Source organism: Citrus clementina, unplaced genomic scaffold (assembly GCF_000493195.1).
Source record: "Citrus clementina cultivar Clemenules unplaced genomic scaffold, Citrus_clementina_v1.0 scaffold_3, whole genome shotgun sequence".
Taxonomy (NCBI): Eukaryota; Viridiplantae; Streptophyta; class Magnoliopsida; order Sapindales; family Rutaceae; genus Citrus; species Citrus x clementina.
In genome coordinates this window covers 48,228,140-48,252,923 of record NW_006262339.1, presented here as the reverse complement: position 1 = coordinate 48,252,923, position 24,784 = coordinate 48,228,140, and the positions used below count along the sequence as shown (strand labels likewise).

The 24,784-nt window shown below is 35.1% G+C and overlaps 3 protein-coding genes across 7 annotated transcripts; 1 reads left to right on the top strand and 2 right to left on the bottom strand.

The window, feature by feature from the left end:
- Nucleotides 1-723: 723 nt before the first annotated feature.
- LOC18048571 lies at nucleotides 724-9,469 on the top strand. Of its 5 annotated transcripts, none has more exons than XR_002906429.1 (9): nucleotides 724-1,738; nucleotides 1,980-2,168; nucleotides 2,555-2,647; nucleotides 2,755-2,937; nucleotides 3,019-3,121; nucleotides 3,209-3,394; nucleotides 4,686-7,165; nucleotides 7,893-8,684; nucleotides 8,816-9,469. XR_002906429.1 is itself a non-coding variant. In XM_006444805.2 (9 exons), the coding sequence occupies exons 1-9, from the start codon at nucleotides 1,484-1,486 to the stop codon at nucleotides 8,917-8,919; spliced, it is 4,140 nt and encodes a 1,379-aa protein (XP_006444868.2). In that variant the 5' UTR covers nucleotides 724-1,483; the 3' UTR covers nucleotides 8,920-9,469. The 5 variants fall into 5 exon arrangements, 4 of the variants coding, with proteins under 4 accessions (XP_006444868.2, XP_024044055.1, XP_024044054.1 ...); XM_006444805.2 differs by having other exon boundaries at nucleotides 724-1,717; nucleotides 7,893-8,482; nucleotides 8,838-9,469; XM_024188287.1 differs by having other exon boundaries at nucleotides 7,896-8,482; nucleotides 8,838-9,469.
- Nucleotides 9,470-9,591: 122 nt separating this feature from the next.
- On the bottom strand, nucleotides 9,592-14,230 carry LOC18048570 (DEAD-box ATP-dependent RNA helicase 31). Its single transcript, XM_006444804.2, has 10 exons — nucleotides 13,183-14,230; nucleotides 12,971-13,077; nucleotides 12,685-12,740; nucleotides 11,966-12,190; nucleotides 11,336-11,542; nucleotides 11,169-11,255; nucleotides 10,993-11,088; nucleotides 10,557-10,772; nucleotides 10,101-10,283; nucleotides 9,592-9,941 (listed from the first exon to the last, which is right to left on the bottom strand). The coding sequence occupies exons 1-10, from the start codon at nucleotides 14,016-14,018 to the stop codon at nucleotides 9,714-9,716; spliced, it is 2,241 nt and encodes a 746-aa protein (XP_006444867.1). The 5' UTR covers nucleotides 14,019-14,230; the 3' UTR covers nucleotides 9,592-9,713.
- Nucleotides 14,231-15,741: 1,511 nt separating this feature from the next.
- Nucleotides 15,742-20,006, bottom strand: LOC18048569 (probable trehalose-phosphate phosphatase D). The gene is made up of 10 exons (XM_006444802.2): nucleotides 19,896-20,006; nucleotides 19,447-19,587; nucleotides 19,250-19,321; nucleotides 19,039-19,164; nucleotides 18,882-18,938; nucleotides 18,528-18,629; nucleotides 18,349-18,426; nucleotides 18,097-18,237; nucleotides 17,828-17,960; nucleotides 15,742-15,809 (listed from the first exon to the last, which is right to left on the bottom strand). The coding sequence occupies exons 1-10, from the start codon at nucleotides 20,004-20,006 to the stop codon at nucleotides 15,742-15,744; spliced, it is 1,029 nt and encodes a 342-aa protein (XP_006444865.2).
- Nucleotides 20,007-24,784: the final 4,778 nt, after the last annotated feature.

The following is a 24,784-nucleotide window of genomic DNA, read 5'->3' as shown; positions in this document are numbered from 1 at the left end:
ATTCCCGTGAGAGAATATAAACAAAATCTAAATTTTCAAAATTTCTTATCATATGATTTATTGTGGATTTTTATAAACGCAGACAGCTGAAATAAATTTATGGCTTTAAAATGACAAAAAAGTATATAAAGGCAATGAGGCTGCGGCCTGGGGACGGTAAAAATATCGGGGTACAGTCTGAATTCGCAAAGATTTGGAACATTCAGATATGGAAAAATTTGGATCCGCATATTAAAAAATGTGGATCCATATGCTAAATTATAGAATCCGTACATATCCAAATTCGAATCCGGATCCGGCCGAAAAAAGGATATCGCATTATTTTTTAATTAAATTATTTACTAAATTAAAATTAAATAAAAATATATAAGTTAAATGAAAAACATAATAGAATTAATTAAAAAACATAAATGAAACTAAAGTAAAAAATAAATTATATATATATATATATTGGAATCCATATTATTTTATGTGGACTTGTAGTGTTTTTTTATTTTATATATGTAGTTTGCCATCACTACTGCGGCCTGCTTCAATTGCCTGCAACAGAAATTGGGCCCAACACTTATATGGGCCTGCATAATTTCAATTGGCTAGCCCAACTCATTAAGGAAAAGTACAAAACGGCAGCGGCGAATAATAAAAATAAAAACGAAAATCTTCTTAAATAAAAAAAGGAAAATGGAAAGAACGGTAAGAGAAAAAAAATTCAAAAATTTTTTAATTTAATTTATTTTTTATTACGTCTGCCCTGTCTCCCTCTTGCTCTCTCTCCGTGTTCCTTTCCCAGATTCTATCATCCTCCCTCTTTCTTTCTCTCTCTGTTTCTATTTCTCAAATATATTTTTTCATTATTTAAAAATAAAAAAATAAATTAGAAACCCTCGAATGCACAAACTTCCTCATCGTCAAAACCTCGCCTCCACAAAGCAATTCCAAATTCCTGTGACCAAACACGCCCTCTCTTTCTGTCTTTCTTCCCGAAACCTAATTTTGATCCGCCCCTCAATCTATCCACCATTTAATTTAATGCCCCAATCCCCTCTTTTACATTTGCTATTTGGTCCCTCTTCCTCCTCACAACTATCTTTATACTTTCCATCGTTGATTCGCCGACGCTTCCAACTTCAAAACATTCTCCTTAGGTTTTGATAAATCTCAACCAATCTGTATCACTAATCTGCTTCTTATTTTTATCTTCAGGGTTTCAGCATATCCTTTTTCTTTACTAATATATTCAGTTTGTTATAAATTTACAATTTTGTATTCTTCTTTAGGTTATATAAATGTCAAAACCTAAAATTCTTCTTACTATTACTTAAGAAAAAGGTTAATAATAATTGAAACTCAAGCATAAAAACAAAACTGATAGACTTTGAATTCGAGAAACTTAGTTTGATCGGCAAGTTGTTTTAGTAGTTGTGGTGGTGGTGGCGGTGACATTTTGGGTAAAGATTAGCAAAGCGAAAATTAAAGGGATTGCATGGGAGAGCATGAAGGGCGGAGAGAGCCACCAAGTGGGCTATTATTAAACGGGTTATTGCCCAATGAAGCGGGTTCAGTGATCCGAGCACTTGACCCGGAACGATGGTTGAAGGCAGAGGAGAGAACTGCAGAGCTTATTGCCTGCATTCAGCCCAACCCCTTTTCCGAAGAACGCCGCAATGCTGTTGCAGATTATGTTCAGCGCCTCATTAGCAAATGCGTTCCTTGTCAGGTTGCCAACTTTTACATATATGTGAGAATTTGTTTATGTTGCGTTGCTTTATTGATTCGACCAAATGAACATGTATTATGTTGAATTTTGTTAATGTTGTATATCCCGGTTTAACTTATTAGTCAAAACACAGGCATAAATAGTTGCAATCATCCTATATTTAGTGAATGTGATGGGATGTTGAACAAATTGGCATCATTTAAGCTTTTGCATTTTCATTTATTTTATGTTATTATTCACTAGTGATTATTTTCGTGTACAGGTTTTTACTTTTGGGTCTGTACCCCTTAAGACCTATTTACCAGATGGGGACATTGACTTAACAGCTTTTAGTGATAATCAAACTTTGAAAGACACATGGGCTCATCAGGTGCGTGATATGTTGGAAAACGAAGAGAAGAATGAGCATGCTGAATTCCGTGTCAAGGAGGTTCAGTACATTCAGGCAGAAGTGAGTTTCATCGTACCTTAGTTTTCTAAAGATTGTGGCTCATAATCTTCCATTCATGCCCTGTATTATTTGATGCAAAATTTCCATCTGATATAGTTTTACAAATTTCAAACTTGTGATTTATTTTAACTGGAGATAAGTTTGGATTTATCCCCTGAAAGTTTAGTTTCAGAGTTGCAATGCTATTCGTTGTGACTGATTGTGGTGATTTATTCATCTGAGAAGATGCTTGTTTGTCCACTAAACCGTTACTATTATTATGGTTATCTAAATTCTTGTTTGTGGATTTTCTGCATAAATTCTAATGTAACCTATATAAGCCCATTTTGCCTCAAGTTTTTTGTTTTGTACTGAATTTAACATTCTTTTTCTGTTATTATTTGTAGGTAAAGATAATAAAGTGCCTTGTCGAAAATATTGTGGTAGACATATCATTTAACCAGCTTGGTGGGTTATGCACTCTTTGTTTCCTTGAGGAGGTCCGTGGTGCATCCTTCAAACTTTGCCATTGAACGTTTCCTTTTCAAATTGTAATCCATTATGCTGATTATGTTTATTTGCTAACTGTTTTTTTCTGCTTAAATAGGTTGATCATATGATAAATCAGAATCATCTTTTCAAGCGCAGCATTATACTGATAAAGGCTTGGTGTTATTATGAAAGCCGAATATTGGGTGCTCACCATGGACTTATATCAACATATGCCTTGGAGACATTGGTTCTTTACATATTTCATGTTTTCAACAATTCTTTTGCTGGTCCGCTTGAGGTGGCTATGTGAACATTTTCTCACTATTTTCATACATTTGTCCTTTTAGTAGGCTGATAGTTTTTTTCTTTCCACTTGTAGGTCCTTTATCGTTTTCTGGAGTTTTTTAGCAAGTTTGACTGGGACAACTTCTGTCTAAGCCTTTGGGGTCCTGTACCCATCAGTTCGCTTCCAGATGTAACGGGTATAGATATTTTGCTTGAAAATTCTAATTTTGATCCTCGCATAAGTGATCGTCAAGCTTGATGTTTCCTCTTGGTCTGTTTTACAGCGGAACCTCCTCGAAAAGATGGTGGAGTGTTACTTCTTAGCAAATTGTTTCTTGATGCTTGTAGTTCTACATATGCTGTTTTTCCTGGTGGCCAAGAAAATCAGGGCCAACCCTTTGTTTCAAAACATTTTAATGTCATCGATCCTTTGCGTGTAAACAACAACCTTGGGCGCAGTGTTAGTAAAGGTGCATTGACAAACTATATACTACAGTTCTATTTCTTTTGTGGGCTTATTATTTGTTGCGATACTGTGATATCATCTGTTCATTCCTCTGGCATGGTGAATGTGATACTATTAATTTTATTTTGAATTAATGTCTTTCTTTTTTTTTTTGAATGGTCTTTGTAATTCTATGAAACATTGCCTGTTCCTATTTTTTAATGTTTTGCTTATTTTTATTTCTTACCTACCATTTTCCAGTGGCAATTTGAACTGTCTTCATGTGGTTCTTTTTTGTAGCCTGCTTGGGCTCCAATGTCCGTTAGCATAAGAAGGTTATATTTTAGTTTAGTTGTGGCTTCATATATGCTAACCTTTTTATGATCGTATGCTATCAATGACATTTTACTATGTTTTTGCTTGGTTACTTTCTTAATTTTTCTTCACAATAGAAAATTTCACTTCTTTACTAGGTGAACTCCTCTGTTGGTCTCCATTGATTCACTTTATGCATCTGGTATCTTGTAGTTCATTTATTCTCAAGAAGGGCATTGTCCAAGAAGTTACCTGTGACTTTTTCTAACCCTCCCACACTTATTGTGGTGATGCTTACTTTTAACAAATAAAATAAAACCATGAGCAGAATAAATACATGGAATACACACAGTAATTTATTTTAAAAAATTTTAGAAGGTTTGGATGGGGATGAGAACCTTATCCACATCAACCCTTTCCATATTATCATTCAAACTTGGGCAACCATGGGTGCAAAATGCATACGCGGCCAGCAGAGCTACGCCCAAGGGGTCACGCTCAGATGATCCTGGATATGTTTATATTAACTATGGAGTTTCCATATTTAAATATTTGTAATAAATGTAGAGGGCATAATAGGCATTATGATGAAGATTATTTGTTTACAAGTGTTTTGTGTTTGTGACTTCGTTGGCTTCACTTTTTCTTTGGGATGGAATTCTAAATGAGTCCACTGTAGTTGTTAATAACCTTCAAATAATCTATTTTTACCTCAAAACATCTTTTATATTCTTTGTATGATCCTATTTTTAGTGTAGCCGTCGATAACCTTCACACATTTTGGCAAAATTCACTGCATCTGTGAAGCAAATGGTATGGAGCATAGACTTATAAGCATGCACAAATACATTTATATGGTCTGAGTTCAATATATTGTTGCACAAATATGGAGTATCGGCTATGAGATTGTAGTGCTTTTGATGTGCTTGTAATTCTTGGTCTGATTTTCTACTATCTGAAATTTTGTAATTTGTTTCCTTCTGTCTATATAAATTGGCCAGGTAACTTCTTTAGGATACGCAGTGCATTTGCATTTGGGGCTAAAAGGCTGGCAAGGTTACTTGATTGTCCCAATGAGGACTTATATTATGAAGTAAATCAGTTTTTTATGAATACCTGGGATAGACATGGTAGCGGTGTTCGTCCGGATGCACCAAGGAATGACTTGTGGCGCTTGCGATTGTCAAATCGAGACCATCAACATGAGCCTGAGAATCTCCACAACAATTCAGGTTTAGGTGGCAAAAGAAATGAGATTTCCATTGGTTGTGAATCTCAAGTTGACAGATCGCATGGTAGTGCTTCATCTCAGCATATTAATAGTCCTGTTGAAAGTACTTTTAGGGTCAGTTCTGTTTCCACAGTTTCTCATACACAAACCCAAAAAAACTATGGTAACTTGAATAGCACCAGGGCTTTTGATCAGGGTAGAAGGGATGCTAGTATTAATCAGAATGCAAATAATGATAAAGGTAACAGAAGTTTTAAACCTGATACAATGATTGGTGACATTAAGGGTAGATATCTGTTTGCACGGACACGCTCTAGCCCCGAGCTTACAGACACGTATGGTGAAGTTACCTCCCAAGGGCGGCCTAAGAAACCCCCAGAAAGTGTAAAATGCCAGATGTCTTCTTCAAAGTTGGAGAATAGTAGAAGGAAGAACTTGGAATCTGATATTTTGGCAAGCCATGACATTAGATCTTCAACTGGCAATCCTTCATCTGTTAGTCACACTGCATCCTGTCAGAGCTTTGATGCTACTGCTGATTCAAACAGTGTGTTTAATAGTTACGGTGATGATCTGGTCTTGGGTGCTATGAGTGAAGAATTTTCTTCTGTTGCAGGGACACAAGGGATGCAACAGGAAGAGCAAGATCTTGTGAACTTGATGGCATCTTCCATGGCTCATGGTTTTAATGGACAGGTCCGCATTCCACTGAATTTAGCTTCTGGTCACTTACCTCTTCCTCTACCACATTCAATTCTAACTTCAATGGGATATTCTCAGAGAAATTTGGGTGGAATGGTTCCCACCAATCTTCCCTTCATTGAGACTGCATCGGGTGCCAACATGCAGTTTCCCCAAAGTTTGGTTTCCTCACCTATAACCCATTTTTTTCCTGGTGTTGGATTGACCTCAAGCCCGGAAGATTCACTTGAACGCGGTAATGAAAATTTTGGTCCTGTGGAAACGAACCCTATGGAGGGTGATAATGATTACTGGCATCAGCAGAACCGGGGTTCTGGTGGCGGATTTGATCTTGAGAATGGAAATTTTGAGATGCTTCGGTCTGACGATAAGCAGCAATCAACTTCAGCTGGTTATAACCTTCTTCCTTCATCTCAGATAGGTGCCTCTGGCAGTGCTAGAAGAGCTCCACATAAATTCAACAAAGATGCCGGGGAGTCAATGAGGGAAGATCATGAAGATTCTTTCCATTATCTAGATAGTAGAGGTAACGAGGTTTACTTTGATGACAGATCTGCCAGCTCAAGATCTATGCCTGCTTCACATACAAGTTCTGTGAGAAGTAAAACCAATTCTGAGAGTTCTTGGGAAGGATCATCGGCAAAGGTCTCAAAACCAGCTAAAGAAAAAAGGGGTAGAAAAATGGCTTCTACTGCTTCTCCAGTGTATGGAAAAGGTAGTAGTGTGTCAGAACATTCTTCTGTTCAGGCTGATGAAGACAACAAAGAATGGAATCTGCTTCCAACCATGGGGTCTGAAATACCAGACAGGAGTGTAGGACTTCAATCCCTTGCTCCTTTACATATTCCAAGGCATCAAATGCCCGGATCTGAAGAAGCTCAGACAAGTGGGTCAGAATCAGTGATTCCGATTGCTCCTGTCCTCTTAGGTCATGGTGCTCGACAAAGGTCCGCGGACAATTCAGAGGTTGTTCCCTTGACCTTTTATCCCACAGGTCCACCTGTTCCCTTTTTTACGATGCTTCCAATATACAACTTCCCAACTGAGTCAGGAACCTCTGATGCATCAACAAGCCATTTTAGTGGGGAAGAGGGCCTGGGAAGCAGTGATTCTGGTCAAAAGTTTGATTTGTCTGAGGGACTTGATCAGTCAGAGGCGTCAAGTACTTCAAGTTCTATGAGAAGGTCTGCTCGTGTCGAACCATTGGAGCACAAGTCTGACATTCTCAACAGTGACTTTCTTAGCCATTGGCAAAATTTACAATATGGCCGGTTTTGCCAAAACCCACGATTATCTTCACCTCTTATATATCCTTCACCTATGATGGTGCCACCTGTCTATCTACAGGGCCGTTTTCCATGGGATGGTCCTGGAAGACCACTTTCAGCCAACATGAATCTTTTTACCCAGCTCATCAGTTATGGGCCCCATCTTGCTCCTGTTACTCCTCTCCAGTCTGCTTCTAACGGGCCTGCTGGTGTTTACCAACGGTACATTGATGAAATGCCAAGATATCGTGCTGGGACTGGGACTTACCTTCCCAATCCTGTAAGATGCATTTGCAAGACTTCTTTCTGCGTGGCTGTTTCGTTTCATTTGGCTTCTCTATTTAATTATGTTTGCACTGTGCTTCTGTGTTTTTGTTAGCATACAATGGTATTGCTTTGTTTCACCTTTATCTATCGCCCATCGTTTGCCAAAAATGTTGTCTATACACGCATTCGATTGGATTAGAATTTTTCTTTATAGAAGCATATTGCTTCTTGTTCCTGAATCATATTTCGGGTTGGGCACTGATTAGAACCTTGGTGAAAGGCAGTCCCACATCCGAGTTGGGCACTGATTAGAACCTTGGTGAAAGGCAGTCCCACATCCGAGTTTGTGTATCTGGATTAAGTTATTGGTTGCCAAAGACTGATTCATTTGCATTGTGGCCTTGATATTGTGTGTCATGTGGTCTAGAGAATGTATACTGGTGCCACAAGTGAAAGGGTGAAGTAGAGAAGAGTTGTAATGTTACATATGATTTTGTCAAATTTGCAACATTCAGTTCTGGGTTTTTTCATGTGTATTGAATGCTGCTTTCCTTTTTTTTTTTAATATAAGTGACGGTCAGGAATCTAGAAAGCAGCCAAGCCTGGCCATTAGTGTTGGTGTGTTCTCAGTTCGTTTACGTTTCATTAGTGACCTTACTGAGCATCTTTTCTCATTTAGCATTTAGATATTTACAATGCTATTTATCATTGATCAATGTTTTTGTTTTCTTTTCTTTTAGAAGGTTTCTCCAAAGGACCGGCATTCTACAAGTTCAAGAAGGGGGAATTATAGCCACGATAGGAGTGACCACCATGGTGAGAGAGAAGGGAACTGGAACGTTAATTCAAAGTCACGAGCTTCTGGGCGCCACAATCGCAACCAAGTTGAGAAATCAAGCTCAAGGCCAGACCGGTTGGCAGCGAGTGAGAATCGGTCTGAGAGGCCTTGGAGTTCTCAGAGACATGACACATTCCCCCCATATCACTCTCAAAATGGTCCATTGCGCTCCAGCTCCACACACAGTGGTTCCCCAAATGTGGCATATGGCATGTATCCGCTATCAGCTATGAACCCCAGTGGGGCGTCATCAAATGGACCTGCTATTCCCCCTGTTGTCATGTTTTATCCTTATGATCATAATGCTGCATATGCTTCTCCCACTGAACAACTCGAGTTTGGCTCTCTTGGACCGGTGGGTTTCTCAGGTGTGAATGAAGCGTCACAGCTTAGTGAGGGAAGCCGATCAAGTGGAACAGTTGAAGATCAAAGGTATCATGGTACCTTGGGTCAACAGTCTTCACCAGATCATCCTTCTTCCCATGTTCAGAGGTAGTTGGTCATTTTGTTCCTTCAAGATATAGATTAATGTAATTGGCTTCAATAGTGACCTTTGCTCATGAGCAATGGTCCACACGCCAATTTCTGATTCACAACGGTGCTAGTAAGCTGCAATATCCATAAGCCTTGCCTGCTTACAATAATATTGAGCTGTGCAAAACAGCCAGCGGTTGCTCATTTATCAATTTGGCAGGTTGTGTTTAATTGTTTATGAAATTACTTTAGAAGTAAATATATATTTGCTTGTTATTCAGTTTTTTCATTTCGATTTTTTTTCTTGATTGGGATTGTTTTGTAATGGCTGTTGGTTTGTTGCCTTAACAGGGGGCTTTGATTTTATTGCCAGATCAGCGGCCCGGAGGAATTATCAATGGAAAGATGTGGGTTTTCATCTTGAGCTTCAAAACGAGGGAGAAAATGGTGGGTGAAAACTTTGATGAGAAGACTCGTCGATTTTCTTCTCTGCCCTCAGGCATGCAAGGGAGATATGGTTTTCCAATGTGACCAATCCTTTTAAGGTTTCTCCTTGAAAACTACCCAATCATGCTACTTCGTGCATGTATGTACACTATGAAGCCCTCAGGGAGTGGTGACTATGCAGCACATTGTCTAAACTGCTTTGTTTTGAAGGATGTAACAGACTGATTGGGCTGCACGTACTCGGTAATTAGGTTTTCATATTAGGATTCCACACACTTGTAACTCCACTGAAATACACTCAGGTTCAGAAGTTTAGGAATTAATCGGGTCATAGTTTTTGTTACTTCATGATTTTATTTCACAGGATATGGTAGCTTTTCGATTCATAAAGGATAACGCTCAGTGTAGTAGATTTCTACCATGAACCTTCATTTAAAAACGGACTGTGTAACAATATACCCATCAAGAAGATGAAGTTAGATGTAGTAGCTTGTCTCTGTTGATGTCTGTTGTAGTTGATTGCTTCAAGCTTGAAAGATGATCGGCTGATATTTGTTATTTTGCATGTGATTATTGTTGCCTTAATTCAAGAGAGCTGTTTCTTGCAACTGGGAAATCTCTGTCCCTTTTTACCGTATGAGGTTCTCTTCATTAGATGGTTTGGCTCCAACGCGCAGAAATATAATAAATAAATGTTGAAATTAGATGGTTTGGGGATGAAATTTTCTTTTCCCAATCGTCTGTCCACAGAGATGGAAGTGATTTGTAAATATGATGGAATTCCCTAATAAGAAAACCCACTCTATTTAGAACGCAAACCAGGGATATTCCTAAGGCCCATCTTGCCTAGAACAAGCTTGGGAATGGCTGGAGGATTATCAAGCCCCATGCTTCGGCTATATTCATTTGCAAGCTCCACAAGCTTATACTTATCCCGTCCCACTTTCTTGTTGGAATTATAATAACCAAGCCAGGCCTGGTATGCTGCTTCTTTGTTCTTCATCTCCACATGTGAGAGTGCACGTTCCACCTGTTGAATTTATGTTACTACTTTTCTGAGAATAAAAATTTTTCTGCTATTTACTTGCCAATACATAAAATTATACTTTCACTCTTATTTTATTTTTAATTCACCGTCATTAAAGAGACACTATGGATAGAAAAGCCAAAGAGGAGCATTTTACTTCACCTTCTTCTTTGTGTCCGGATCAACTGAAGGTACAGGAGCTTTCAATATTGGCAAATCCTTGATGGTAGATAAAAAGAATTCCTCCCAAGGTGCAAGTAGCAATATGCCTTGCCCTTCTTTACCCTTACGTCCAGTTCTACCAAGTCGATGGATATATTGTTCTCTATCAGATGGCAAGCCAACCTGAAATTGCAGACAATAATTGCATAATATTATAACCATAATGAAATAAAGTTGCACATTTTGTGTGGATATCCAGAACACTAGAAACATCCAAATGCTGTAAAATAAATTTATAAACAGAGTATCTAATCTTTCTCTGGAAAAATTGAGAAGAAATCCTACGGTTTTACAAGGTTGACAAGCAAGAAAGAAGGGAATAGGGGGATTCGTCACTATGCTGCTCATAATCTCAAAGATGTGACATGGAAAAACAAGTAGACCATTTCCCATTACCTGAATGACAAGGGTAACATCAGGATAATCAACCCCACGCGCAGATACATCAGAAGTCACAAGTATCAGACCCTTTGACTTCCGGAATTCATCAGAAACCCTAGTTCTATAACTCTGTGGCTTTCTAGAATGTATCTCTCTAACATTCAACTTCAGCTCACCAAGAAGATCAGCAACCATTCTGGTTACCATAGCAGTTGTGCAGAATACAAGCACCTGGAGAAATCAATTGGAATTTTGTCAAAAGAGAGAAACCGAACCAAAAAAAAAAAAATGTAATTTTCAGCAACACTTGAAAGCTGAAAAAAAATATATCATTCTTAATACTAAACAGAAATATTTAGATATAGAATATATTTATAATGGTAAATCATATTTCACAAGAACCAGAACAGGTACAATTACATGGATAATGGACCCATGGCTAAATGTATACCTTATATTCAGGGTTATCAGCAACATGCTCTCTCAGAAGAACATATAGAAGAGGGAAGTGTAGATCTAGTGGGGCAACTAAATGCATCTGTCTGACCTGAAAAATCATCAAAATTTTAATAATTGAGTTACCAAGAAAATTCAAAATTTATTGGGCAGAGTCATCAAAAAGCATACCTGCTCATGTGTTTCCTCACTTCCCTCTTCAACGGTATTGATAAATTCATGATCTCTTTTCAAAGCTATATGACAAATTTGACGGACCTTCATACCATAAATCACCTTTTAGTATTTTCTTTAAATTTTTTAGGCATACCAAAACAACCAGAATATAAAAAGTAAACCTCTTCAGGAACAGTAGCAGAAAAGAGGAGTGTTTGTCGTTGTTTTGGAACAGCAGCAATTATCTTCTCAATGTCTTTACGAAATCCCATGTCCAATAAATGATCAGCTTCATCAAGTACTAAGACTTTCACACCCATCAGCCTTGTTGCAAATCCTGCAGTGTTCTCAATATGGTCTCTGAGCCTTCCAGGTGTAGCGACAAGAATCTGTGAGTTTTGAATGCGTGAAAACACAAACATGGCCCAACTATCTCCTGTGCAGATATTAGCAGGTGTACTAACAACATTCATATATGCAGTAGAGGACCCAGTTTCTGATTGGTCCACAACTGGGAATCCTCATTAATAAAAAAAAGTTGATTGAAAAGAGAGAAACTATACATCCAGCTGCTGAGACATTCTACGTGTCTCATTTTGTTCTCAGTGCATGACATTCCAAGAGTTCTAGAATGTCTCAGACAAGTTGTATCATTATACGACATTCCAAGAGCTCAACAATGTTTCAAACAATTTTGACCAATAGCACAGATAAAAAATTTGGATTGTTGGATATGCTATGAGGATACAATATATGATAGGGTGTCAAATTTTAACATGAAGGCTATCCCATGCTGATGATAAGAAAGTCACCTGGCAAGGATTAGCTTGCATACGCTTCTGTTCTAAAGCAAGTCTTGTACCTCCTATCACAACTTGAACTCCAATAGATGGATGATACTTCAACAAAGTACTAGCTTCAGTAGCAGCTTGAGTTGCAAGCTCTCGGGTAGGGCATATTACAAGCACAAGAATAGGGGGCCGCTTTTGGTCACGATCAACCGGAGGAGATTTTATGACCACTTCAATAGAAGGAAGCTGAAACAAAGAACTTCAGATAAGCTAAATTGAATGACTCCATTCATCTCCTATCTGAGTGTAGTAAACAAAGACAATCTTATTATTCTTCAAAGGATTCTCAAAGATTTCGAGAGGACAATGCCAATCAAAGTTCGTAAAATGGCAATGCTTTCAATTTCTAGCAATGAATCCCTCCAAAAATTAAGGACAGACTCAGAATTAATATATATATATATATATATGAAAGACCAAACAATTACTGTACCCCTACACTTCTATTTTCCTATTTTTTAAGGGTACTGTGTGGTTTTCAGTAATTTTTCAAATAAAGATGCCTCAAACATTTGAAAAGCCAGGTGCAAGTCCAAAATGATCAATGAACCTGCAAGGACCAAAAAGTGAATGACTTATGGGTGGCCCAGGGTGGGGATCCCTCAAACAGTCTTCCATCGGTTTAGAGATTAGCAAGCAATTGTGGCTTTTAAAAAAAATAAATGAATAAAATATCTTACCAAAAATGCTACAGTTTTTCCAGTGCCTGTCTTAGCCTTAGCCAGAACATCCTTACCTGGAAACAGAATCAGAATAAGGACTATCATCTTTACGAAAATGCACAAAATAAAATCAAGAAAACCAAATACGAATACCAAGGTTGATGGTCATTCATCAAGAATCACAGCAATTACTAACAATCACCAGTTATCATGTCAATAAACAATTCCTCAGGAAGCAAAAATTGACATTAACAAAGAAGATTCTGATCTCTGAAGTTACAAAACAAATTAGAAAAAAGTGAACCTTTAAGTAAAACAGGAAGTGTTGCCTCCTGAACTATGGTCATTTTCTCATAACCAGCATCCTTGATTCCTTTCAGCGACAAGGCAGAGATTGAACATTGATCAAATCTGCAGGCATGGAAACAGGAGACAACATTGGTCACTGAGAATTACTGAAAGTCTCCGCTATAGTAAATACATACTTAGCAAAAACCAAGCTTTTAAAAAACGTACCTGCTCTCACTCATAAAGGAGTCATGCTTGCCGGGTGAACTTATGGCCACACTCATCCCACCATTTTCCTTATCTAATCCAATCAAACTCCTAGCATTGTTCCTCAAAACACTATCATCATCGTCGTCGTCATTGTCACTAACTTCCTCACTAAGCAAATCCCTAATGCCACTCATACCTCTCCTCCTCTCTTCACCCACATCGTTTTCATCATCATTCGAAAAACGAGTTTTTCTTCCCACATTACCAGCCTCCAATTCACTATTAGACCTCCTACTAAACCTTGAAGTGTTGTTACTAATATTATTCCTTGAAAATGAGTTAACCGAATTCCGATTACCTCTCCTACTAGAGTCGTAAGAGTCGTCCGAATCACTCTTTCTTCTCCTTTTCATTGAATAAGAACCTCTGTTTTCTCTACCAGATCCCTTTCTGAAATCTGAAACGTCATCGTCTTTACTAAAACGTTTATTACTATGAAACGAGTCGGTCCGTAAGTCACTGACCCAATCACTTAGTTCCGCTTCGTCATCAATTAAATTCTTAGAACCGCGAATTTCTCCTGCTCTACTACCTCTACGACCAAACTCAGAACTGGCCGCGGGTCGAAACGGACGAGTCGATAATTTCCGCAGGCCGAGTTGTTGTTGTTGTTGTTGTTGGGAGTTAACGCGAGTGGGAAGCCCTAGGTATTTGAGTTTGAAAGGGAAGATCCGGCGGAAAGCGGGTATGGCCCGAGAAGAGTTTACAGAAGGTTTCAAATTCATCGAAGGGAAACGGGTGGCTGAAAGGGGAGGATTGAGGAGGCGTAGATTAGGGAATAGCTTAATGGGCATAATATTATCCTGAAATGGCGAGCTTTCTCACTTGAGCATTTTAAGAGGCAGGGTTGTTACTTGTTATAGTTTAGGGTTTAAGATTTTTATTTTCCCTGCAGAAGCTAGAATTGCGATAGGGTTTAACGGTAGCGAATGGCGAAGGCTGGCATTTTACGACATCGTTTGGATTGCTGCTGTGCGCACCGTTTTCTAAATGGGAACTCTATTGGAAAAGAAACTTTGGGTGCTCTAGGATCAATATTTGTTTATCATGATAATTCTTTTATTTATTTATTTATTTTTAAACTAGAGCCCGTTTAGATTACACTAGGGTTAGGGATTGGAGTTTCAACTGTTATGTGACACTGACATAGTGGATGATGAATTTTATTATTTATAATGCAATTATGCTGCGTTTACTTTTTGGATTGGAGTGGGAATCCTGAGGAGTGGGAATTCTTGGATTAGAAGTGTGGAGTGGGAGTGGGAGTATGGTGTTTACTTAGACTAAATGAAAGTATGGATCGTCAATCAGAATCCTAATTATTTGTTTACTTTGTCTTGGATTGAGAGTAAATTTTTTTAAATTATAATTTTATCCTTATGTATAGAATTATAATTTGTAATTAAAAAATTAATAAAAAATATATTTGGAAAATAAAATAAATATTTTATTATATTTATAAATTAATAATAATTACTAATATTCTTAATTATGTAAATCATAATTTTTTTATTAATTTTAATTTAAATTATGTGAATAAAAATTATTAATAATAGCAACACAAATGAAATATTATTATTGATAATATAGTTCAAAATTAATATTTTTTTAGAATAAAATATTTATTATTATTAATTAAATAATTAATTAATATTTATTAAAATTAATGTTTAATATTATTAATTTAAATATAATATTTATTTTATTAAATTTAATAAAATAAATATGATATAATTATTATTTTTAATAAATATGATATTATTTATTTTATTAAATATTATTTATTTATTTTTATTTTAATTATAAGGATAAAATGGGAAGAGGGGGGAGTGGATTCCCACTCCCACCTCCCCCCATGGGAGTGGGAATCACATTCCCCACTCCAAAATTGAGTGGGACCCACGGATTCCCACTCCCACTCTCCTCTTTTTTAAAGTAAGTAAACACTGGAGTGGGAGGAATCCACAATCCACACTCCCACTCCAGCAAGTAAACACTACCTTAATGTCAACGGTCGTCTAATGGTGTTTTGAGTGTTATTTCTTGTATTTCTCATTGAATATTTTGATCCTGCATAGGCAAGTATATTCACGGTTGGTAAGTTTATCAATCATCCATGAATATATACTCATGCTCAGTGATTGTATTATAGTAATGGAATGTTTATTTCTGTGGTTGAATGAAGAAGAATCGAAAATGAGAATCATTGATAGTATTTATTTGCTCAAAATATGAAGGAATGCGAATGAAATTTAGGAATGTAAATTTCATTATAATTAACACTATAAAGTGTATATTTAATAAATATTAAAATTATCATTTTTTACTTACAATATTGATAATATTAACAGTTTATCATATTGATAAATCCCTAACTCATTTTATGAATTGTCTATTTTTGTTTACTTTTTAAGTATGATTTTTTTTATAGGTAAATTGCCAGATTCATGATGCTTGGATCGGAAAAATGAACATGAAATTTAGATTTCAGATACTCAAAAGCCTTTGGAAAAATTACTAACCTTTTAAGCCAACATTAATTCCAAACAACTGAGACCATGCTACGTGTCTGAAATTACTTGCACCTTATTGCACTACGTTTAATACTCATCAATCTAATAGTTTAACCACCTTCACAAATAAGCCAATGGAGGGTCCTAATTTGACTTCATTTGCAATAATTGATTTGTTGAATTGAATGATGTATAATGGTTGCAATTTTAGACCTTGGATGTATTAGTAAAGATCATCTAAAGGTTATGATCGCAAGTTCAAAAAATATATATAATGCAAATGCCCACACTTGATCAACTCAAATTTTGCATATAAAAGTAAGAGTCTCGCGATTTGGCTGGGAGAAATTTGTAGAGCATTTGTTGAGAATTTCTGGTAGAATTGAGAGGTGAGTTTGTAGAGAAATTAGATGTAAATTTGGAGTGAATTGAGGGAAAATTTATTCTCTTCTCATTTTCTTTTACTGTATTCCATAAATTTATTAAATAAAATGATTGTCTGGCTTGTCAATATAAGTGATTAATTTTTTAAGTTAACGTGAAGGGTAAGCTCAATATTTAAAATTTTAAATTAATTAATGTCTCGAGTAAATTTTAAGTTTATTGTTTTTTGTTACGTGTTTTTAGTTTGTATTTTCTACTTATTATTTTCATTATATATTTATTTGTAAATCTAGATTCCTTTTGGATCAATGTGGGTATTTAGACATAATGTTGACACACCAATACGATAATATGAACACTATAATATGATTGTAACACATTATGGGGCAAAACTATGTTGCAACTGTGGTATGGTACCACAGTTGCAATCAGTCATTGGATCCACAGTTGTACAGTTGCATTTGTTGGATCCAATGATTGAAAGCAACTGTGGTACCACACCAAAGTTACAACATAGATGGACCCCACATTATGTACTATAATCTCCATATTTATTCATAGAGTGGTTAGTTAAGAACTAAGTCATATAATATGCAAATAGGTAAGAGAAATGTAAAATATAAATATGAGAGAGTGTTATGATTATAATTTGAATACCAAGAGTTGATCAAGTAACCTTAGCATTTTTTTTAATTTATACTATTCCTTATTAATTTTTTTTCTTATAATTATATTTATTTAATAATTAAAGATAATTATATTATAACTAGGCGCTCTTGCTTAGTATTCCAATCATCATCATCGTCATTATTGTTAACAACAACAATAATTTTGAATAATAATTATTGTCATCATCACAATTATTATAATAAATAATGATAATAATCAAGTAAGGCCATTTTCATAATTTATAGTAATTCCTTTTGATTCTAAAACAAAGGAAATACAATTCAGCCCATTTTAATTCATATAACTAAAGTAAATAATTTATTTTGGTTTCTATTCTCCACTCTTATTATAGTCTATTCCGATTCCAATCTATTTCGATTACCGATTAGTAAACGCATTATAATTGTCAATCAATGATTGGAGATATAAGCACTTTCATTATACTCAATAAGGGAAAAAAAAATTTGTTACTAATACTCGGATAAGGGCCCCCCCCCCCCCCCCCCTAAATACATATTCTTCGGGTAATAGGGGTAGTTAATTAGGGTCTGTTCAAATACCATTTCTTATTATAAGCATTTACATCATCATCATAATAATAATAATAATAATAATAATAATAATAATAATAATGGTGGTAATAGATTACAGTACAAGAGAAGTTGTGATTATGCAAAATCAAGCTCAATTTATATGCAAATTAAAATCAAGATGAACATTTTGATAACCATTCTTCATAAGAAAATCTGACTACAACTTAAATAAGATATATTAATTAGTAATAATTCTGTAATATTAAATTATCATCTCCTCCTTATTCTATCTCTGTTTAATTGCACTATATTGGTAAAAGGGAGTACATAAACATATCTTTTTGTATAATCGCCTTATCTACGCACAATATGCCCCCACTCATTGTGCTAATTTGCTAAATGAAAAAACATGCAAACTAGCAACTGATGAGTTACAAATAATATGACCCCTTTGACTTTGAGCTCCTATAATTTTCTCCAAATTAATCTAGGGAATACCTAAGCTTTTCTTCCACCTAGCAAGACGCCGTAAAAACGACATCACCTCATCTGGGTCACGTAGAGAGTACAAAGCCTTTGTCTCCCTTGGAACAGAAGAAACAATAATGGGATATCCACGTCCCATGTGACGAATAACCTGTACAATCGTAAACACATTCAGAAGATATAAGCTATTAATTATTAGCCAATTAGTTTCCTATTTCCTTATAATTTTGCTTTCAATTAAAAAAGAAAAAAAAAAGTGTGTGTTAGTGTCATTAATGATTTGTAACCTTGAAAGCATCCTCGTCAGTTTTGTCATCTCCTATGTACAGTGGGAGGAAATCGCTTGCGTTGTTGAATCCAAAAGTATCAAGCAAATACTCCAAAGCTCGACCTTTGTCCCAGTCGATACAAGGCCTAATTTCCATTACCTGATTTGAGAAAAGTGATACATTATACAATAATTATTCAAGATTCTTGATGTTCATAATATAGCATCTGAATGATACAATAGTTGAAGAAAACCTAGAACGTAAATATACCTTTTTACCCCCAGATATGCGAAAATTAGGGTAAGCTTCCACGATTGAATTGACCATCTCTTGAAGGGTGTTTATGTCCTGTGAATTAATTCAACAAGTAAACTTAGGATATTGAGTTTGATAAATTAAATTGTTGGTTGATTCGTGGTATGAAACTAAGATTGTTGTTGCAATATTACATCTTCATCAACACGTCGAAAATGCACAGAAATGCAAAATTTGTTGTCTTCAACCGTAGCCCCTTTGATCGTCTTGATTTTTTCTTCCAGTACTTGTATCATCTGTACGAAATATCAAAATATAAGAAGAAATATCCAATTATAAAGTGAGCAATAGAGTTCGTATATAATGAGTGACATATATATATATATATATATATATATATATATATATATATAATTTTTAGTATTTAATTATTTAATTATGGTTTGTAGGTAGACCGATCGAGTAAATTTAAGTCTAGGTTATATAACTTAAAAATGAAATTCAATCTTAGCTGCTCAGACTTTAGAAAAAGAAAAGCGAAGCGTTACCTCTTGAATTTGAGGCAAAAATTCTTGTGCCGGTTGGAAGTGAACAACTTCGTTACCCTACAGAGTAAAATCAAATTCTAATTAAATTAACAAGGTAATTAAGCATCATCAGGGAGTATTAATTTGGTTGAATGTGCATGCCACAGGGATTCAAAACCTGTTCATCAACAGTTCTAGTCTCGTGCTTGGGGTTGTTTTGCTTCAAAGAACCCGCTGGGGTTGATATATCCATCCCATGGCTCCCAGCGTATACCACATTCTTTAGCTGCACAAATCTGCTCACCTACATTTATTGACAACAAAATATGTACTTAATTGTAAAAGTAACTAGCAATCTCTGGATAAAAATAAACATAAAACTTAATTACCTTATCGAGACATCTCCCGCTGACAATTGCCGTAGGAAAAAAATGTGCCACTTCATGTACTGCCATTCGCATCTGCAATTATGTATAAGATATAACAACACGCATCGAACCATTAGCTCCGTAATTGCCATTGTTAGGTGAACATTCTTGTACCACTAATTTAATACGGCTAAAGAATATTTATGCGTGTATATTACAGTATCAGACATGAAAGCTTTGTCAGGATCTTCAACGATTGGTGACAATGTGCCATCATAATCCAAAAACACAACTATCTTTTTCCCTTTTGCTGCTGCTACCATTCTATCAAATGTGTCCAAAGCCGAAGGATGCTTTGCCTGGAATCACCACAAGGATATCAATTATTAACACACGGATCCCTCTAAGTTACATGCATGTACCTTACAACCCTCTCACATGAATAGTATTCATACACTATTCATGTGAGAGGGTTGTAAGGTACATGCATGTAACTTAGCATTACCCTTAACACTATTGATGAACAAAATGGTGTCGAAAAAGAATGATTGATCGTTTTTTTTTCTTGTTTTAAGTGATATTAATGAATGTCATTAATACGACAAGATCATCTCCTAATACGAACACTTTTAAGTAACAATGTAGTGAATGAATACAACGCGCTTACCAGCCACGCGCTGTACGAATCCAAAATAGCAGCTGGTTCTCCATTTTCATGGCATATTTCTTTTGAGATGGAGTCCGCGTCTGAAGGCTGTGATGGTGACCGTATTCCCATTTTCAGATGAAACGTTGACGATTTTCTGCTGCGCTTATTAATTTGCCAAGATATCAAATATAATATGTTAGTGTGTGTGTGTGTGTGTATAAATATATATGCGATGAAGGTTACCAAAGTATATACATATCGCCTCACATGCTATTTCTTTAATTTACTATAAAAATAACAATGTTTTTAGGCTGCATGGTATTATCTTTTTCAAAAAGTTAATTGACCGAGTGGGATAATAGAAGCGAATTGATAGGATTGAAAAATATTAGCTAGATATCGTTTGTGTATGAAACAAGGCCAATATGATTAGCTTAATACCAAACAACTTAACGAAGATAGTCCCAAAGAGAAATTTTAAAGAGATTTTCTTTATTAATCAAAGATTTTTGAAAATAATAATAAGACTTCTATGGAGTAAACTTACTTACTAAGTTAATTTAAAAAGAAAAACTAATGCACATATTTTAAACAGAAAATATCAAAATACTTAAAATAAAAAATTTAAAAATACATATAAACAAAATACTACATCATTAATTAATATTTGAAACTAAATATCGTATAAATAAATAAGCATTCTGTATGTTAGGGTTATCGACAAGTGTAAAGACTAAAAGGTACCTGGCCTAGATATCAAAAATAAAAACAGAAAAGTAATAAGTAAATTTAAAAAAAAAACAATTCTAAAATCAAAATAACTCATAATGTATCGTCGGTTAGAATACCTAGATTATCTTAGCAAAACTTTTGAGAAACTTTACTTTTTAAAATAAAAAGTATAGCTTCAAAATTTACAGAAAAAGACCAAAATTACAGTAACTTCGTTGGAGTAAAGAAAATTGACAAATATTATTAGAATTACAGAGTTTTGGTGCTTTTTAAAATATTTAAATACAATACGCGTATAGTAATGATGAGAGAAGATTTTATTATGTTCTTTCCTGAGTCTCAGAGAACAAGTCTGTTATTAAAATAAAAAATATATATATTAAAAATTTTGACTACCAAAAAAAAAAAAAAAAAAAAACTCTGCCAGACTTTTACCTCAAGTAGAATACTCTTCCGTATGGAGAATAAAATATTGCCCTATGAATAAATCAACATGCAAGAAACATTAACAAATTAAACAAAAGCAAAAACAAACGATCAGCAACCGATTATCTCATTCGTATGTTACTTCTGCGACTGTTGTTCAATCGAATAATGTTTTTGAAAACGTGAAACACAAAAAAAAAAATCTAAACTTTTGTGAATATTTACAGAAGCAGCAGAAGGAGCAGATAAAGAAATTAATCTTCGGAAAGAAAATTAAATAACGTTACGTACCCTTGACTGAATGAAGCTGATGATGGCTTGCGTTTGACAGAAACTGAGAGAGATGCCAAAGCTGGGGAAGAGAGAAAGTGAGTGAGGAGACGAGTGTGTTAGCGTACGGTTATTTATAGGAAAATTTTTGACGTACTTGTTATGGTGTTGTTTTAATTATACACGTATATGTATGTATATGTATATGTATATATATTTTATTTTAAAACCGACATTCCGAAAAGGAAAAAGAAAAATAAATGCTGTTGGCATTAAAGGTTAAGACGCGCTTTTCACGCTCTAATGATATGAAAAACAAATCTACTCAGAATATATATGGCAGGGATATATATATTGTACAACTTTGATTTACATGAGCATGATATTTTTTTGGCCTTAATTAACAATTGAGGACTATTAAGGAAAGTAGAAGAAAGATTGCATGTATGTCAATTGAGTTGTCCGAATTTAATGAGCGTTTAGTTGCTTTTAAATAATAATAATCATCATCATCATCATTATTAAGTATTATGGAATCATAAAAAAAAAATAAAGTTAGTCCTTAATTTATTGGTTAAAAAATAAATGCACATCTTACAAATGCGATCGCTTCTCAATATTTTTCAATGAACTAATAGCTCGTTTGGCGTATCTATTGCCCCACGCCTATAAAAGAGGACAAATTTTCTCCTCAAAGCTGCGCCAAATATGACTTAAAATGGTCGTGATCGAAAGAATATAAATGAACATGACTATGAGCAATAAGTGCATGTCTTTAAAAAGTTGTCGCTCTCACTTAATTTTCTGACAAACTCAATGCTGCGCCAAATGGGACTTAAAATGGTCGTGGCTAAAAGAATATAAACAAACATGACTATGAGCAATAAGTGCATGTCTTTAAAAACTGTCGCTCTCGCTTCTCTGACAAACTATAATCGTTTAGAAAGAATAAGTAAAAGCGGAGATGAAAATGAGTAGTCTTAAAATCGTGATTGCTCCCACTCCAATAATTTAAATGGTCTTAATAAAATGAGTAAAACGTAAGTCAAAATAAGTGGTAATTGCACAAACTAGGTCTTTAAAACAAAAACAAAAAAAAGGTTAAAATGAAAATTAACTCATTCAATTAATAAATAAGAGAATTGTCTTTAAGTACGGAAAAATTAATTAAATGAAGAGGTGATTTGATCATACTACTTAAAAAATAATTTAATGGACGAGGAAATACATAAGAGTGATTAATAATCCATGTAAGAACTAAGAAGCAAGTTGAGTTCTTTAATTATAATGTATTTTATGTAAGATTTATGACAAATATTTTCTATTTTTTCGGTAACATTACATATGATAAGGTAAATTTATATCATTACGCCTCACACGTATGCTTTTTTTTTCACATCCTAATAAAGTTTACTAATCAAACCAACTATTGCCGACATATCAATGGCAAGTAATCCATGTACGTGTCTGTTTTCATTATTCAATAATTATTACTGTTGGCGAGTAAATACATAATGGTTTCAGAGGAGTTTAACAATTTTAAATAAACCGGTAAAAGAAAACTGAACCGCCAATTGACAAAAATTCCTTAAGACTGCTGTGGACGTTGACTCCTCGTTCTGCTCTACAATCTCTGTCTCATTGGTTGCAATTCCGGTTTAACTATTGGTCCGCCACTGGAAGTGGGTCCTGCGTTGAAATGGGCTGGCCCAGAATTTATTTAAACGATTCCCACAACTTAAAATCACGAATCCTGCTCCCTCTATTTAACTTTCAGAAAGAGTGGCTCGTGCATCATCATCATCATCTTTCTCTTATATATGCTATTTGAAGATAGTGATTTGAATGCCTATCCTCTGCCTATGGGCTTGCCTTTACTACCTGCCCTATCATCATCGTCATCATCAAAGAGGAGAACATCATCATCGACATCATCATCATCAGAATCAAGCCTCATCGTCATTGTTGGCATCACCCTTATCATTGGATTGGAACATGATGGCTACTGTTGGTAGCGGTTCGACTTCCGCGACGTGACAGCTACTGCCCAGGACTACTGCTGCATATGATGCAACGACTGGTGACCAGTTACTGCTCCACAGGCGACTACTGCGACCATGAGGGAGCTTTGGCAGCGAAGAGTTCTATTTTTTTTTTTACTATTTATATTTTTTAATTCAAATGAGGGTAATTTTAACGGAGGCAAAATAGATAGTTCTCAAAATGGGAGATTGATCCTAACCGTCCCTTGCGAATCAGTCTCTCATTCCGTATTCTTAATTTGAGGTGAATCCCATAATTTTGATTTTGATTTCCGCTCTTACTTTCTGAAGTAAACGTTGTTAATGATTATAATTCCTCAATTCAAAAAATAAACACATCATAAAAGAGTATATTATATGGTTCTATCTACAAGAATGATATATTTATATATTTAAGCTACTAACTGATATCTCATCAATAATTGATTGTCACATATGAGGTACTAATTAATTTTACAACCTAATTAATGAGTGAGACACAAAATATTGAGTAATACAAGCTATATCGTCTCCTTACGGGATTTTGTTCGTTGCTCACCGCCAAAGTATAATATAATCAATGATCTTCTTAAATAATATTTTACAAAGCTTGGACCTTCTTAACAGGCCGAAGCTCATTCAGCCCATTCTACATCAAAAGTTGTGCGTTTTAAACCGAAACATAACATAAAACCAGCTCATTCATCTTTTGCCCTTTTTTCTTTTCTGGCTGACTCAGCCCATTTACATCTCGCTTCTCTCGGCTATTTTATTATTCTTTTTAACTCTTATTTTGCATTTCAAAAAAAAAGGGGAGAAGGCTGTTAAACCTCATATGTTTAGGGAAAGAGACGAAAAAATTCCTTATGTTTCAAAAATCATTCAGATCCCTATTTATTGACTGATTCTGTTTATTTTAATTGAAAAAATATTTTTTAACATATAATTACTATTATGCCCTTCTAGCGTACCAGTCAATATATTAGCTTATTAATCCTTTCCTTTCATGAAGTTGATGAGCCCGGAGAGTGAAAATGGTGGCTTCTTGACTTTACTTATAAACAGCCTTGGCTAGTTGGCTTGGCTGCCCAAGCGGCAAGACCCTTTTTTTTTTTGGTTTCAATTTTATTTATTCATTCGTTTGCTTTTTATTTTTTTATTCTGAAATTTAATTGCTCTTCGTTTTGGGATTGAGAGATTCTGTTGAATAAGAGTTTGATCAATAGATGTATAAGGTGAAGGTATGTTAAAACCAAAACCAAACGACAACAGCAATTGGGTGTGTTTGGCAAAGATCAATTACAGAGGAAAGAAAATGCACAAAAATCAACTAAAGAGGCTACCAAGAGAAATAACATGGGCTTTGCTAAGGCATTTGCAAGGAAATTTTAACGTTAAGAAAAGGCATGATTCATTTTTAAAGAATAAAACTCTATTAAACTAACGGCTTTGGTTATG

Coding starts and splice junctions, on each gene's coding strand:
- LOC18048569 (XM_006444802.2), bottom strand. CDS start 20,006: ATGGGAATACGGTCACCATCACAGCCTTCAGACGCGGACTCCATCTCA. Junction 19,322..19,446: donor AAGCTTTCATGTCTGATACT/GTAATATACACG, acceptor ACATAATTGCAG/ATGCGAATGGCAGTACATGA. Junction 18,630..18,881: donor TTTTGCCTCAAATTCAAGAG/GTAACGCTTCGC, acceptor TATTTCGTACAG/ATGATACAAGTACTGGAAGA.
- LOC18048570 (XM_006444804.2), bottom strand. CDS start 14,018: ATGCCCATTAAGCTATTCCCTAATCTACGCCTCCTCAATCCTCCCCTT. Junction 13,078..13,182: donor TCCTTTATGAGTGAGAGCAG/GTACGTTTTTTA, acceptor CCATGCCTGCAG/ATTTGATCAATGTTCAATCT. Junction 12,741..12,970: donor ACTTCCTGTTTTACTTAAAG/GTTCACTTTTTT, acceptor TTCTGTTTCCAG/GTAAGGATGTTCTGGCTAAG.
- LOC18048571 (XM_024188286.1), top strand. CDS start 1,484: ATGGGAGAGCATGAAGGGCGGAGAGAGCCACCAAGTGGGCTATTATTA. Junction 2,938..3,018: donor CTTTTGCTGGTCCGCTTGAG/GTGGCTATGTGA, acceptor TTCCACTTGTAG/GTCCTTTATCGTTTTCTGGA. Junction 3,122..3,208: donor TTCGCTTCCAGATGTAACGG/GTATAGATATTT, acceptor TCTGTTTTACAG/CGGAACCTCCTCGAAAAGAT.